Source organism: Octodon degus, unplaced genomic scaffold (assembly GCF_000260255.1).
Source record: "Octodon degus isolate 3935 unplaced genomic scaffold, OctDeg1.0 scaffold00128, whole genome shotgun sequence".
NCBI classification, from domain to species: Eukaryota; Metazoa; Chordata; class Mammalia; order Rodentia; family Octodontidae; genus Octodon; species Octodon degus.
Window position 1 is genome coordinate 5338472 of NW_004524704.1, and position 17105 is coordinate 5355576.

Genomic DNA, 17105 nt, shown 5'->3' on the forward strand with positions numbered 1-17105 from the left:
ATATATATGATTTAAAAGAAACTACATTTTTTCATGTAATGTTAAGAATTAACCGATATTGGTCATTTTAATTTTATACTTATCATATTCCCCTGTAAAAAAGTGGCCTAATCTAACTGCTTCCAATACTTGACAGAAAGCAATCTCATTTTGTCTGACTCTGTGTGTGTGTGTGTGTGTGTGTGTGTGTGTGTTTCACTGCCCATATGGGCTATGCACAAACTCGTGACCCTGCAGTCTGCACTCTGCAGAGTCCCTGAGACTGCATAGGAGCAGCACGACCCCCGGGCGGGCACCTCACAGGAGGTGGCATAGTGAGGGCGCTACGCCACCAGTTGTTCACTGGCTTTGATGGAAGGCTACATGGTTGGAATAATACATCATTCGTGCTTTCCAGATAGGAGATGGTTTTCATCACAAAACATGGACAACCGATTGGTCCATCCACATCGTTAACCAAGTCCTGGACACATTCCTTGCATGCATTAAATCCATGTATTAAGGTGGAGCAAAATCCCCTGCAGGTCTTCAATCAACAGGAACAATAAAAATGAAAGTCCAGTTCTATTCTCACTGTAGTAGATTTATATACTGTTGTTTTAAAAATAATAGATTACTACATGTAATTATATACAGTATATATAGCAGACTATTGTTACATCTATGTACTATGCACCTATAAAGATAGATCTCTACACTCACAATAAATGTCCACAACTGTCTACGTTTACAATAAATGTCATCAGTGTGTATATATATTATATTTATAATATATTATCTGTTATATTTAATATAAGCCTTATTATAAAGCTTTGAAGTGGTATTTTCCATCTTCTAACTTTCATTTTCCTGATGACATCAAAGACAATGAATTTGTCAGTGATGGAATAAAGCATTGAATAGGTATTTATTTTCTGTGGAAATTATAGTTTCATTTTATCAGCATTTTGTTCTAAGATGTTTCTGAACTGTTTCCTTTCCTAACTCATCTAATTGAATTTCCTAGCATGTCAACATCCCTCTACTCTACCTGGTTTTTCTACTCTTCAGTCTATGGGAACACCCTATTTATTATATAATTCAGTCTACCCATCTGGACTGCTCCCCTCATTTTTCTAAAATAATCAGGCCTCCTCCAGTGTTCTCATTCTGGATGATCACATATTATCCATGTATTTTTCTCACCACTTCTCATTGTCTCACATAATACCTATGGAGGCACCATTGACATTTTTTTGAATTATACAAGCTTGTTCCAGGGAGTTGGCTACATAGCAAACTTCTCCCTTCACCTGGGAAGACCGGCTCTAACAAACAACATTGCTGACACACATACACAAATATCACGTTTTCATCTGGCCCCAATTGAGACCATGACAGTCACATGACCACAGAGTCTATGAATGCAGATGACAAAGGGGCTCAAATAATTTCAAGCATGATAAATCCAACATAACCTGAGGAAACTGAAAGCTGGACTGCAAACTGCGTGAGAGACAGTCAACGCAGATGGGTGGGGAACCAAGCTCTCTTACCTGCAATGAGAAATATCACACCCCCAATGACAGCCATCCGCATCTTCTGTGCCTCATCGTCTTCCAGGCATTTCATACACTTCATCCCCAGGGTGGACACGAAGATGGCAATCAGTCCCAGGAGGATGCCGATCACCATCAAGGCCCGGGTCGCTTGTAAAGTGCCTGGAAAGATATATTTTATGTAAGGTGAAAATCACGTGTGGAGCAGCAAGACAAACGTGGAGAAGATCAAGGAAAGTTCAACATGATATGTAGGAGGGAAACTAAATTAGGAGTCTGTAGGCTTCAGTTCTCCTGCCCTTTCTGCTAGCAGGTATCACAGAGTTATCTGCAGAAGAGCCAGCACCCAGCACAGATGGTGGACAAAATGCCCTCCAGCGCCTTACACTTTCCTTTAAGAATTAAATTCTTAATTAACTAGAAGATAAGCAATGATCTAATCAGATAGGGTTAGTCTAAGTCTTTCTTATTTAGCCCATATTATTAGAATATGTTGGTTTGAAATAGCAAGCATCTGTACTATTGTGATGTTCACTATTTGTACATAAAAGAGCTTACAATGAGAGTTAAGAATTAGCCACTAGATTTACAGCATGACCATTACACTTCAGGAGAGCACGTGACTATGGAATAGAAAGGAAATTTCAAAGATGTTCCTCCCTGAATAAGTCCTATTTGTACCTCTGATTATTGAAGAAATAGAGACAATATGGAAGTAACTCTTAAAACAATTTTGAAAAGCTACCTTGGAAGAGAGTAGTATGTTCATATTCAAAATATCTCCAGTTTTTAAAATTAAAAGGTCATGGTGCATATAGCAGACAAACTAATTCAATCTAGTGTTTCTCAGGATATTGCTCATTTTCTCATTTTCTGTAATTGTCTTTGGTGAACTAAATTATGAACAAACTGAGATTATACCAATATCTTACAGAATGCAAGGTTAACAGTCGGCAAGTGCCAGCCTGGAAAATAGTGGGCTTGAACTATACTGGCTTTGAGATTTTATTTAAACTACACATTTATTTTTTTCCCCATTGAAGATTATCATCTCATGGCTAGAATTAATATATGACAAGAATCTTTGCACACATGTATACGACTCACATTGTGATGAACTGGGAAATCTTTGGTCAGCCACCCTGTGTTCTTTGGGATCATGTTCTTTGGGATGTATAAAATATGAATGTTGATATATCTCCAGGCAGGCACTTGTATCACTGAGGTATATCCCAAGCCCTATCATTACATTTTAATTTGTTGATTTTTTTATGTTTAAAAACTTATTATAAAAATCACAGTAATCTCTTTCTAAGAGATATCAATATATGGCTAATATTTTTAAAAGCCAGAATAAATTTTTATTTGATTTCATTAAAAAATAAAGCAAGCTAGGGTTGGCCAGATAGCTCAGCAGATTAAAGCACCTGCTTAGGCAGAGGCAGGGGTTGGAGGTTCGATCCCTAGCCTGCCATGCTGGCCGGCCCCTGGGGCATACTGAGAAGGTGACTGAGACTGGGCGTGGTGGCGCATGCCTATAATCCCAGCACTTGGGAAGCTGAAAACAGGAGAATCACTATGAGTCTGATATGTATAGTGAGACCCTGTAGACCTTGTAGATCCTGCCCTAAATACAAAAAATAAAAATTAAAAATAAATAAAGCAAGCTAGATGTAGTGGCACATGCCTGCAATTCCAGTACTCTAGGGGGTCGAGGCAGATGAACCGCACACTGAGCCCAGCCTGGGCAACTTGGAAATTTAACAAGATTCTACCTCAAACTCAAAAATAAGTAGAGGGGTGAGGGTGTAGCTCCATGAAAACATCCTGAGCTCAAGCCCTATTCTTTAAACAAACAACAACAACAACAAAAATCCTGTATTTCTTTGCCTCCAGTTGCATGTCCACCTGCTCATAACATTTGAGCATATATGCGCACACATTCAAATATGCCATCTTAAGGTTCCAGATTCCAAGGTGGAATCTGGAACTAAGAAGATAATTATAAAACCCATGTTCCATAGACCACAGATTTACTAGGAACTGAAACTGTTTAGAGATTATTACTGAATTTTGTGCTTAAAGTCATAAGCCATACTGCACCCTGAGAGGAAAGTATCATGAACTCTCTTTGATGTGCTAGCAGGTCTGGTGAGATAGTCATTACTTAGTGAAACAAGGTTTAGATGGTAAGTAAATTCATATCTATGAAACAGGTGACAGATTTGATCCTAAGACTCCACTCAGAATATGTAAGTGTTGAAAGTAACAAAGTTGGTCCATACCCAGGGCGGAGAGTGACCTTCATGCCAGTTTATGGAATCCTGTTCTTGTTTAAAAAATAAAAGTCCTGCATCCTCAGAAGTTCTCAGTCTTAGGGAAACTGGGAGAGCCGCTCAGCCCAATGGAGACTGGGTGGGACCTGAAGTGAGCTTTAGGCAGGAGACATAAATGTGCAGAACTTTGTATGTTTTGGTAAGGATTTTGGTGTCTATAGTTTTGTTTTGCTTTGTTCTATTGATTGAGACAGGGTCTTGCTCTCTCAGGCTGGCCTTCAGCTCACTATGTCACCCAGGCTAGCCATGAGCTTGTCACAATCTTCCTGCTTCAGCCTCAGGAGTGCTGGGCTTATAGGCGTGCACCACCATGTCGAGCTAGAGTTTACTTTAAATGTAATAACAATTCCCTGAAGGATGGTAAGGGAGGGGTGATGCATCTTTACCTTCTGTATAGAGATCATACTATTAGAAAATATTGCTACGGCAGCCTTTCAGGCAGGCATAGCCTCTTACCTCTTGCGGTCAGCTCCACTTCACTATATCATAAATACTTAGCTTTCTAACCCTTTATTACTTGCTTTTGTTGTTTTCTCTGTTCTTGTTCCAATTTTCCAGCATGTTCAAGTTATGGGGCCTCATACTATACCTACCAGTGTTATAATAAACACTGATCTTCTCATTGTGTAAAAGCAGCAGGTCACAACCCTGAGCCCACAGTCCCGAGGATCCTGAGCCCATAGCCGTGAGGGGACAAAGAGGCTTCAATCTCATGAAGCAGGCTTGCATAAAACCTCTGCTACCAGCAAGGCAGAAGCATGTATGAATCCTCCAGACTCTGCCTACACCAACCTAGAGTGATCCAATATTCACAGTTTCTTTTAGTTGTTGTTGATGCTGTTTTATGTATTTCATACAGGGTCTCACTAAGCAGCTTGGACTTGTAGTGATCCTCCTGTTTTCAGCCTCCTGAATACTGGGATTACAGGTGTGCACCACCCTACCCAGTCTCAGCGGCTGGCTCAGTGTGCCTGGGGGTGGAGATCAAGCCCTGCTCCCTGCACTTGCCTAAACAGGTGCTCAGTTTGCTCAGCTCTCTCTCCAGTCCCAGCAGTCATAGTTTTAATCAGTCAAGTTTTCCCCTTTCACTTAGACAAAAGCTCATTCAATACGCCTTATCTATTTTACCACTTATTTTGCAAAGTTTCCAAGAAAAGTTGGATAGCCTGTACAGTGCTTACTCATGACCCTACTGTGTTTCATTTATAGGACAATGTGTTGTCTAATACACCAAGAGCAATGGAGAAAATGAAGAAAATAAAATCACAAGAACCATAGAGATCAAGGGGCTTGAGTGTTTTCAATATGTCACTCAGCAATCTTTTGCTGTCTTTTCCCTTCACCACTAACTCATGAAATGTTTTCATATTTTACAATATTAGATTGACAGCAAATGCAAAAATCTCACCACATTTTACAGAAGACATCCATTAGAATAAACTCTAAACCATAAGGATGTACAAGAGAAATGTTCAGATAACACACATGCCCATGGCAAGGGGGCTGAGCAGCATAGCTCGGTGGAAACTCGCAAGCTGGGCACAGCTAATGATAGGTCAGGAGTCACAGTAAGCAACTATTGTGTTACAGGTTACGAGTGATCTGTGTGTAGATCAAATCTAAATTGCACCATTTTAAACTGGAGCAGCATGAATTCTTCCAAATTAAGGTCTTATGCAAGTCTTCCTGCGTTACAAGTCAAAAATATGTAATTGTGAGCTCCTAGATGATCTGAGATATTTATTCAAGTCTGCATGCAAAGCACTAAGGCCCTGCACCTGCCAAGTCACATGGATTAATTATTCAGCTTAGGCTCAATGATTTAAAGTGGAATAAAGTCTTTACCTTTCAAAAACTGTAATAGTGACATGCAAAAATACTCCAGTTTAGCTTAACTCTCAAATGAGTGAAAAACACCTTTTTAGTGAGGCTGCGGATACCAATATCTTCCTAAATACAGCTAGACTTTAGTTCATTAAAAGCTAGAAATCCATGCAGAAAAGACAATAATCTGTATTTTTTGCTCAGTGTGATTTAATTTTAAATCTATGCATGCAATGAGTTCCCAAGATAAACTTTCTTTCTCTCCCTAGTGGTAAGAAAAGGTGTAAAACAGAGAGACCAATAGAAATATTTGAAAGCTATAAAATAACACTTTGGACCACAGAGATAAAATAGAACTTTCTGTTATTAACTTTGAAAAGGTCTGACTCTACTGAATCTAGGAGGGAACATATTCCTTTCTTAAATTTTCCAATACTTCTGTAACACTATGATAACTAATTAGAGTGGTCTCCAGGCAATCTGGCTAGCAAACATTCAAAAAATGTTCTACTATTGTTTCTTGTCACTAATTAGCAGTAAACAGAGGAGCCAGTCTTTTAATTATACCGAGCCAGACTGATAATCTTGAGCTTAGAGACCCCCTAAGGAGTCTTCGCCACTTTCAACTTGGAAGTATAATTAAAAAAAAAATACTTACAAAGATTTCTACTCATAAGACAAGAAATGAGTTGGACAGAGCTGGTCTGCTACAGTTATGTTAATCAACATTAAGTGTAGACAGACAAGCATAGACAAGTATGTGGACTTTTTTCTGAGGCTTTAAAGACTTGCTCCACAAGCAGCACGTCTGCTGTAAATACTCGGCATTGTTTACGGTACTTACTAACCATGATACATGTTACTGTGTTCTTACCCTGAGACTGTGTACCATAAACAACATGGATTTCAATTACATCTCTATTCTCACACAGCCCTTCTTTGTTTCAGTAGTTACTAAGATGTATCAGATAAATTTTAAAAATTCACTGTTTCCTAAGTGACTAGAACAAAAATTATTCTTTTCTGCTTTGTAATAAGTGAGCTCATCACACGGCATCATAGAACGATGCTCCTACGGAATTGTCACTTATGAGGTTTTTTTTACTTTTACTGGCATTCCATAGTCCACAAGAATCCTCTCTGCTAACGTTTCCATTTTATTAGTACAGGAGCTGGTGGCCACCGGGTGTGACCTCAGACCACAAGCACGGACAATGACTGAACAAGCTCAGTGGGCGCAAGGTCTTAGCACCTCTCAGAATGTCCTGAGAAGGTCGCTGATTTTTTTTTTCTTCTGACTTGTCTCATGATTTAGTTTATGCCTCTGTATCACCTCCTGGCATTTACTCATCACTCCGAACAAGGAGCCTCTAGATAAACCACTTGCTTTGCCCTGTTTGGTACTGAAGTTAGTACCAAAGAACGCTGCTAGTGGAAGAGACCTTGGAAATCAGCTAGGAAGGCGCAAAGGGCTGGGTTCATGGATGTGGAAGAGATCAGTGAGGCTGGGATTCATCTCAGTATTCTTCCTAATCTGCTGTTTTATAAAACGGGGAAACCTCTTGAGCCTGGGAGGTGGCCTGCTCACCACACTACAAAGGGACCCTTAGTGCGCACTCAGAGTAAGGATTTAGAACGCTTGATCTCAAGCATGGATTTTCATTTCAACTCTCATCATTCCAAGAGGCAGAAGCAATTCTTGAAAGATCTGAATACCAATGGCTCCTTGAAAGCCCCCACTGTCACAGGTATCCATCAGTTTAGAGACGTGCACAGCTGCCTGCTGCCTTCCTCTCTGCCTGTGCTTCAGGGACTATCCAAGTCGGTGATTTTGCTTTTCTGGTTGAGCCTGACATCATGGAGAGAGCACTGGGAGACCTCATGACAACCAATACTCATTAAGCACACCTACTCACATGTGGGGTCATGCCAAGCAGGTTTAACAGGCTAGAGTAGCTGAGAAACAAATTACAGAATCTCAGAGTGAGATGACACTTAAAGAGAGTCTAGCCTAACCTCCCATTTGTCTGGTGCTTGCATCTTCCCAACAACATTTCTGAAAAAATGCTTACTTATCTCTGCTTGGATACCTCCCAACTTGCAGTCAACCACGACAGCCCAATCTTTGGACAGCTCTAGCTATTAAAGTCAAGCAAAAAGAAGCAATTAACTAAACACATGAAACAGAACTGGCTTCCCCAAAGCTGGAGAATTTGGTTAAAATGCATGGATGAACCAAAAAAGAGCTACTGAAATTGATCATGATACTCTCCTTTGAGCAGGGACATCAGAATAGTCCAGTTTTCAGCTGTGAGAAGTATTTGTGTCAACAAGCCTCCTGTGGAATGGGCTGGGATGGGAATTGCCTCAGCCCTTGTAAACCCAGTTACACAATGCAAACTTCATTTCTCCAGGAAATTTCTCAGCTGTATTTTCATAAACTGTTTGGCAAAAACTACCTAAAATAAGCCATGCTGTATCTCATCTATCATATTTATTATATGCATGTATTCCATACACAGTATACACTATTCTTTCTCATATTTTTGTGAAGGTCTTGTGATTTTATTACACCTGACATGAGGTAAGGGAAGGAAATAAGAGATTTTAATGTGTCCTGGGTTTAAACCTTGATAAATTCCTTCATTCATTGTTAAGACAGTAAGCTGGTAAGACAGTGAGGTACAATATCCAGAAACTTCAGCGAAATGTTCAGATCTAAAAGCATTTCAGAAACTTTTACGAGACACACTGCTTCTGTACGCACAGAAAACTCCTTTCATCTCTAGGTCTGTAGAAGTACACAAGGCCAGCCATGAGCCGCACCCCTGGGCTCCTCATCAGGTGGGTGGTGAGAGCACTACTGCCCAGGTGAGGAAACAGAGAGGACTCTCTGCACTGCATCTGATGGCATCTAGTGACTCACAGTCCAGGGCGGAGGGAGCCCCAGAGCCAGGACTCCCACTTCTGTGACTTGATTATGGTTGGCTTTTTTTTTTTTTTTTTTCCCAGAAACAGGGATTGAACTCAGGCCCTTGAGCTTGTCAGGAAAGCGCTTATCCTACTGAGCCATCTCCCCAGCTCCTGTGACTTGATTCTGGGAGAAAGGTCATGGCCCCACTTGGACAAACCATGGCTTCAACCAAAGCAGAAAACAGAAACTGTTCTCAGTGAATTTAAAAATTAAGCAAGGAAAAGGCTCTGGCATAAGTGTGTCTCAAACCACAGAGTAATTGTGACTTCTACTATATTTTTAAAAAATTTGAATAACCATATTAATGAAGGATAAATTCAAATAAAATGCTTAAATATAGACCTATATGAATTGATTACACTGCATCTAGTCACTTGAGAAAGTTTCAAAGAAAGCAATATATCAATGTTGAAAATAAATTACTTTGACTGGAAGAACAGAATTGACCAGAAGAGCTCTCTGAATTGCACCTTAGTGCTTTCTCCATCTGCCATATCCAGGAAGCAGTGCCACAAATGTCCAGCACTGTTTCTGTGTACGTATTTCTCTCTCCATTCATCTATTCCATGCTTCCTTCCTGATGATTCATTTTAGAAGTATATATATATGCCCCAGGAATATTGACTGAACACTCACCATTACTAAATGTACAGGTTAATTTTGATATCAAAGGCTTCTGAAAGGGTAACTTTGCAAAGTTGAAACTACACACATAAAGTCACCAGGCACATTGGCTACGTTGTCACACCAAACTGCAAGAGCTTTGATTCCTCCAAACTCCATGGCTTTCAGCATGCTCAATTAAAAGTTGTTCCTCACTAGGAGATGGACAAAGCCAGAGGCTAAACAGTGCCAACCCTGCCCACTCTCGGCACACTGTGGGGAGTCGTGACCCATCTTGTTTATCTAAGTAAAAACTAAGAAGGCTTTCCTTCCTGCCAGTGAAAGGGTGCAACAGACACATGGCATACAGTGGCTGTTCTTACTGCTCTATGAAGATAATGCAGCCACCAAGGGACAGCACCCAAGCAGAGAATTAAGGGTTTCCTGACAATCCACTGAGAAGTCATCCTATCATCCCTCTCAGTAGCATCCTTTGAAATATTTCTTTCTACATCATTCTTTCCAAGTGGAAAAAAAGAGAAGCAAACATCCAGCATGCTGAAACGCCTCTGTGGAAGGGCAGATAATGGGAAGAACCTCCTCTCTAGTCCTTCACCACCTCCTTCCTTTGCCTGAACTCTTTCACTCAGAGCCTTCTGGCTTCTCATGCTTTCCCACTTAGCAGAGAGTTGTCCGGGCTAAAGCACTAGCAAACAATCTCTCTCTTCTGAAGATCCCCAGCTCAGAGAGAAACTTTGGGCTGAACCTCAAAAGGATTCTTAAGTCTCACAAGGATGTTCCTGGCACTTACTGCATCTTAGAAAATCAACTGACACAAAGGATTCGACCTCACATGTCAGACAGAGAAATCGAGATGGGATGTAACTGAGAAGGAATGTGACTTTTACTTCGAAAAGTCAGGGGAAGGATTTCACTTATAAATGTATACTTCCTTGATGTCCTTGAGTTGTCTATCAAGGTACACCAACGTCTTCTTCCAGCTCCACCAACCCTGAAATCACACAGCGTCTTAGAAAGTCCAGAAGACACTACTTAGAGTTCATGTTTGAGTGTGGCCTTCAAGCTTCTAATCTCAACCCACTGTCTTAGAAGTTTGACAGGAAACCACACAGGCCAGAAAGGGGTCACTCAGGGTGTTAAAGGCAGCTCTAGGGCTTAGGCCCGGTCTCCTTCGGCCTGAGACAGGGTGTTCTTCTCTCCCTCTCCACAGAGCAGGTGACCAGGAGACTGGATCACCTGAACACACATAATCAGGTCACCAGGGGAGAGCGGGGCGCGACCTTGTCCGGGATGTCCGGCCGGCGGCGAGGGGTGGGGTGCACTCACTGTTCAGATTCAGCAGAGAGTCGAAGACTTTGCACTGGATCTGTCCCGTGCTCTGCGACACGCAGGACATCCATAGCCCCTCGTAGATGGACTGGGCGGTCACGATGTTGTCGCCGGCGTAGGTGTACATCTTCCACTGGGGCAGCGCAGTGGTGACAATGGAGCCGATACAGCCGATGGTGCCCAGGATGAAGCCGAGCAGCTGCAGCCCGGCGTTGGCCATGGTCGCGGGCGCTCGCTGGGACGCAGGTGCGCGGGACTCGCAGGTGCGCGGGGCTGGCAGGTGCACGGACAGCCGGGCTCCGGGGTGGCGGCCGTGCGGGGCAGGCGGCTGCGATGACTCCCGCTTGTGGAAGCCGCAGGGGTCTGTGGGTCTGGTCGGAGTCCAGATAGTTCAGGGGGTGGCGCCGCACTCGGACGCGAAAAGCAGCGGCTGCCGGCGGGCTGCGGACTGAAGCAAGGTCCGCGGGCGCCGAGATTTAAAGCGGCTCCGCCCCTGCGCGCGCGCGCCCCCTGGCGGCGCCCGAGGAGGCCGAGCGCGGCTCGGCTCAGTCCCGGCGACCCAGCCCGGGTGGCGCCCGTTCATTCACGGTTTGCCCGGAATGCCCTGGTCGGTGTAAATACGCCTGAAATGCACAACTGAGCCGCCCGCGGGAGCTGCACTTCAACTTTTTCAGTACATTACCAGAAAAACAGTTCTCCTGAGCTCTGCCTTCCTTCCGTCCCCTAAGCACATTCCGTCTGTCCCCTGTGTTCAATTCAGTTGCTCTCTGTCCTCTCTCTGAGCCGCGTCCCTTCAGGGTCCCTTGTGATCTCTCTCTCTCTCTCTCTCTCTCTCTCTCTCTCTCTCTCTCTCTCTCTCTCTGACTCTATCACTGTGTGTGTCTCTGTTCATCTGTCTATCCCTTGACCCTAACACACACACACACACACACGCACGCACACGCACACAAGCACACACACAGTTTCCCTGGTGTTTCATCGATTTGCACACCCAGTGTTACTGAGCAGAGGTGAGGGTATCAGAACAGCGGTGCCCTGCGCTGAGGTACGGGCGGTCTCCTCTAGCTCAGGGAGCGTCCGGCTGCCTTCCGTGGTCCCTAAGGCTTTCTTCCTTGCAGTCCTTCCGATGCGCTGTTGTGGTTGGGAATAATTAAAACGTTTTCCCGACAGTTTGTGTGTGTGTGTGTGTGTGTGTGTGTGTGTGGTAGGAGCGGTTGGAGGAGAAACCTCCACGGTTTCACTAAGAAAACAGAATGAATTTGGAAGAAATAAACACGAAAAGAAAAATAGGAGATACCCATATATGCCAGAAGAACTGCCACAAAGGTGCAACAGTCATGTGACCGCAGGGAGGAGCAGAGGAATGGCGAAGCTCTGCGACCCTCACTCCTCCTGCCTGTTCCAGAAATCTGGTCCAGGTAACGTCTGGTCTGCACAAGGATTGATTGGGTGAGCTGGAAGAAGGGGATGACAGGAGCTAGTTGCCCGAAGACGCTTGATTTGGAACAAGTGACGTTAAAATTATCACGTGCTGTCCGTCGCGGAAAGGCTGTGAGCAACCTCGGCAGAACAATGTTGCGCCCGCGCGAACACGTGGCTCTCGGCCTGCGACTTCCTGGATAGAGACCCGTGGGTGAGGATGAAGAGACTCCGATCCCATTTCATTTATTCCCCGATAGAGAAGCTCTGCAGAGGGTGTAGGACGAGACCAGTGCCATGAAAATCGCATAACTTTGCCGCTGCCGTGATGCGCCCAGCCTTTCAGAATTATAATGAGTGTTGAGAGATATGAGTTTTAAGCTCGATGGATAGATTTGTGTGCAAGGCCTCTTTAGTCTGTGTTAGACCTGTTCTTATCAGCCTGCATGTGGGGAGGAGTTGAAAGGACGAATTCTGTGGTCCACAGAGCCCTGTGTTTTTGTTTTTTACATTCCAGGTATGTGTGCGGTTGATTACTTCATTGCCCACATGGTGTTTTTGAGGCTCAGGTGCATGCTGTTTGCTCCAAGGTGCTCCCTACTCATCTCTTGAATCCTAATCCTGTCTAGTTTTCTGTCTTTAGCCCCAGTGCAGAGGGGCTACAATCACTCTGCACAAGTCTGCTATCTCAAGATGAAAAACATCTTACAAACACTAGCTTCTCTTACATAATCCATCAAGTCAGATTCTAGACAAGCTGGCAGTGGTCTGGCATATGAAGTAGGAAAGTCTACTATGGCCTCTCACATAAATCATGTCTTTCCCCTATCAATAAGACAGAGGGGTTGATTTCTAAAACGTCCAAAGGTCCAAGGCCCTGTGACAGATCCCAGGAATAACTGCTGATACCAAGCTATTCTTACCAAGTGTTAAGCTCACAGTTTTACAAGCTACTTCTATGAGAAGAGGACAGGGACAGGTTGAGTCGCTTAGCAAGGACTATACATAGCAAAGAGCAGGGCTAACCTTCCAAAAATGCATAGTTTGAATCTGAAGTTCATGCCTTCAGCCACTAGCCTAAAGGACTTCTGCATGTGAACCAGCTCAATGGAACACAGTTTGCTTTATGGATGGGTTTAGACATCCTGCGCTCATAGCTCCAGGCAGCTGTGCAACGTTCCACTCCTGACGGGCCCTTCTCATGCTGTTGTAGGGCATGAAGATTCTGTTAAGAAGATCCAGAATCTCGGGTGTGGAGATCTGTTCCTGCCGAGGAGGCAAGAAGAAGGTCGGAAGCAGCCACTGATTTATTTTCTTTACTGACATATGTACCTGATGCTTGGGCTTAGCTCTGATCCTGAGGACCAGTAACAAGTAGAAGAAAGAAGAAAGAAAAAAAAGGTGAGACTGCATGTGCTTGGGGAAGAGATAGACTAAGGAATAAGCTCTCAAAAGGCAGAATCAGCTCTCTCTCTCAGCGGTGGCTGCTGATGAGAATAAGAGCGTTTGGGGGAAATGAGTTTTTATTTAGGGATGATATGACTGCTCAGGTGGTAGAAGAAGAAAGCCTCCCTCACTCAGTAAATAATCTGCACTGTGATTACTTAGGGCTTGAGCAAGGAGTTATAATTCAAGTGGAAATTTAACAGAAACCATCAGCATACATTGACCACAAATTTTAAAAAATAACCTCCTCAAATTCCTTGGAGCTTTTGGGGGAGCATGTGGGATGGTGCTTCAAATTTCCAACTTCAAAGAAAAAAAATCCTTATTAGATTTAGTAGTAGAGAAACTTGAAAAATTGATATAATACCCTTGTTGTCCTAGCCCGGCTGTCTATCTGTTGGGTAAAATGAGGAAATTATTAAATCTACTGTGCCTAGTTTGAAGCAAGCAGGCAAAGAACAGTTCTCGTTAACCTTTTGTATTGTTTGGACAGAAAGGAGTAATTTTAGTCATTTGCAATGTTAGGAACAACCAGTACACTGATAGTGGAGTCATGGTATGCACGTGATGTGTGTGTACTTCTGTGTGTGAGTGTGTAGACAGAGAGAGAGAATGAATGAATGAATGAATGAATTGTCTTATGCAATTATGAGTGCAGTCAAATCTAAAATTTGTAGAGCATCTCAGTAGACTGGAGCCTGGGCTAAGAGTTCATCTCATTATCTTGAAGAGAATTTTTAGCTTTTTGAGGAAACTCAGTCTTTTGTTGGATAATGCCTATCAGTTTATGTACGATGGTGTGTTTTACTCAGAGTCTGCTCTACTGACTTGAATTCAAATCCCATCAAAATACATCTTTAACATCCAAATCCAGGTTGGTGTTGACCAAGCAAGAGGACACCATGGTCTGCCCAAGTGGATACGTAAATTTAACCGACTCACTAATACTTGCTGATTATATCGATTCTAAGAATTTTGTGTGTATGAACTCACATAGTATTGGACAAGCCAGTGGGTTATTGAGCTGTCTCTACAGATGCGGGAACTGAGGGCCAGATAACGTACTTTAGCCCAATTGAAGAGTTGGGAAAGGACAGAGGTAACAGCCCAACTCAGTCCATCTGGATCCCAAGCCAGAGAGTTTAAGCAGCTCGTTGTGCTGTACCTAAAGCATGTGATTACTGTCTGCTTCCCTTGTGGATCTCAAACAATGGTACCCACTGACTGAGTCCTCAAGTCAACCAGATCAGAGTAGGGAGCAGAGCATGCTGGTAACTAACGATGGGGTAAACTAGTAGATGGAAGGGACAAGAAAGCTTGTGTTTATTTTGAGAGATCTCAGGCCCTGAGAACATAACAGTGAGTATAAAAGTATTGCCACCAAGGAGATCTTAGTTTTTATGAGAAAAATAAAAATGATCAAAAGAAAAAGAAGTAGCAGTTCAATAAAGATCACATATTTTAATACTTTGGTCTTTGAGATAAGACAGAAATCTAAGATATGGAGATGTTTTCTACCTTCATTAGCCATGATGTTAGATAAGGCCTTAATTTCTCAGGGCCTTGTTTTCTGCACTGGTTAAAGAAAATAAACATGTAGAACTAACAGTGTATTGAAAAGAGTAAACCAATATTATTTGAGTTAATCCCCAATGCCTGGAAAGAGTTCAAAAGAGATATATTTATGTATATACACAGAATAATTTGGATAATTATACTAATGATCTCTGCTGGTGTTTTGAAAGGAGTAGTTAATGCTTAAAACTTTCTTCTTTTAATTTTTTACTTCTTTTTAATTTCTTAAAAGTTTTTGTTGTTTTGATTTTTTTGAAAGCCAATTTTTCATGCTTATATCTAGTAACGTAAACAACTAATTTGGAGCTACCATCATTCAATACAACAACCACTGTTGAATTCCTATTACCTTGTTTAGTGAAATTTTGTATCTTTTTAATGCTTTTTTCTTACTACTACTTGTGTTCTTTAAAAAATAAAAACTAAACAGTAGCTGTGCTCACAGGACCCACAGTGAGGTTCTCAGCTCCCATCACCCTAGGACTTGGGCAAGGGAAAAGCTGATCAAACGGAACAAAGAATTTGAGCCAACTTCCCTGCTCAGTGAGGACAAGAATATTTTCAGCAAAGGAATAAATTACACCTAAGTATAGAGCAGTTACAAACTGGCAAGCTATAGCTCACGGGTGTCCCAAATGTGTATATCATTTGAAAATTTTGCCCCAAATCAGGATTCTAGAATGATCAGAGACTGTAATACTGGGAAGCCGCAGGAAGGCTCTCTGCTTTCCTGTTGCTTCACAGTGTCTACTGCGCATTCAGTCTTTCTCCAGACACTGGAAAAGTCTGCATAGGAAGTCCATGAAAAAAGTTGTGACTTTGTCAAAGTGGAAAATAAGAATCAACTGCAGAATTTCAGGAGGAAATCGGAATTTTTTTCTTTTTTTATACTATATTTAGTACAGGATCTACAGAGTCTCACTACACGGATCGGACTTGCAGTGATCCTCATTTTCAGCCTCCCAAGTGCTGGGATTAGAGGTGTACACCACCACACCCAGTCTTCTTCTTCTTTTCAGTGTAATTAGTACAGGGTCTACAGGGTCACTACACAGATCAGACCCATAGTGATCCTCCGGTTTTAAAGTTTTTATTTAGAAAAAGATTTTTCTTTATGGCAAGAGTCACAGATAGCAGTCAGTTAAATGAAGAGGCTTCCGTGGAGATTGGGAAGGTCTGACGAATGTTGAAAGGAGAGACAATGGAAACAGAGATAGATGGAGATAAATTGTAATTAGGTGATTTTAAGTATTTATTTTAAGCAGGGATTTTTTTTTTTTTTTGAGACAAAAGTAATAATTTATAAAACTTCTGGATGACCGTGTTCCACACAGACATTGAGACTTTATGTGTAGCCCTAAAGATAACACTGGATGTGACACGTGACTGGTTCAGTTTTTAATATTTCAGAGGAGATAGAGTGGTTGGACCTATTAGACTGATCCAGTATGTTTACTGTAGCATAGCTCCTTCATAAGAGTTCTGCAAGTGGAATTATGTTATGTGTGAATTTATTCTACCAGATGCAAATCTGTTACATGGTGCTCTGAGGAAGGATAAAACTTAAGATACTAGGCACAGAGGTGTAGAGAGGGAGAATGGGAGTTAGAGATCAGTGTGTTGATGTGAATGCTTCTCATGGCTTGGGTATTATTTCAGGATGTTGCTGCTGTTGTTGTTGTTAAGGGGACTAGGAAGTCACTGAAAGATTTTCAGTGTGATCAGTGGGTAAGATTTGCATTTTAATATTGTTCTACAGAGGTGAGACTGGGTTGGGCAGAGGGATTGTAGAGAGACACAACAGCCAAGCCATGAACAAAGCTGCTCATGGATTAGAGATGGAAACCAAGATAGAAGAGTCCAGATTGAGAGGAAGATGAGGCAAATTTGCATTATCTAGGTCACTTAGTTGTCTAATTTAAGAACTAATGAAATATTATATGACAGATCTCAACTTTCCACCTTCAATATATATACAGCCTAAAACTTGATTACATACAATTCCACATGCACTAGCTATAAATGTTTACCAATTTGAGG

At 42.3% G+C, this 17105-nt stretch overlaps 1 protein-coding gene across 2 annotated transcripts in view; it reads right to left on the minus strand.

Moving 5' to 3' along the window:
- Cldn1 (claudin 1) overlaps positions 1–11072 on the minus strand; it is a 15805-nt gene extending 4733 nt beyond the window's left edge. For both annotated transcript variants that reach the window (XM_023700928.1, XM_004640906.2), the window contains exons 1-2: positions 10623–11072; positions 1536–1700 (exon numbers count right to left, since the gene is read on the minus strand). In XM_023700928.1, the coding sequence (XP_023556696.1) occupies positions 1536–1700; positions 10623–10845 (388 nt within the window). In that variant the 5' untranslated portion in view covers positions 10846–11072. The remainder of the gene's footprint in view (positions 1–1535; positions 1701–10622) is intronic.
- Between the last annotated feature and the right edge of the window lie 6033 nt (positions 11073–17105).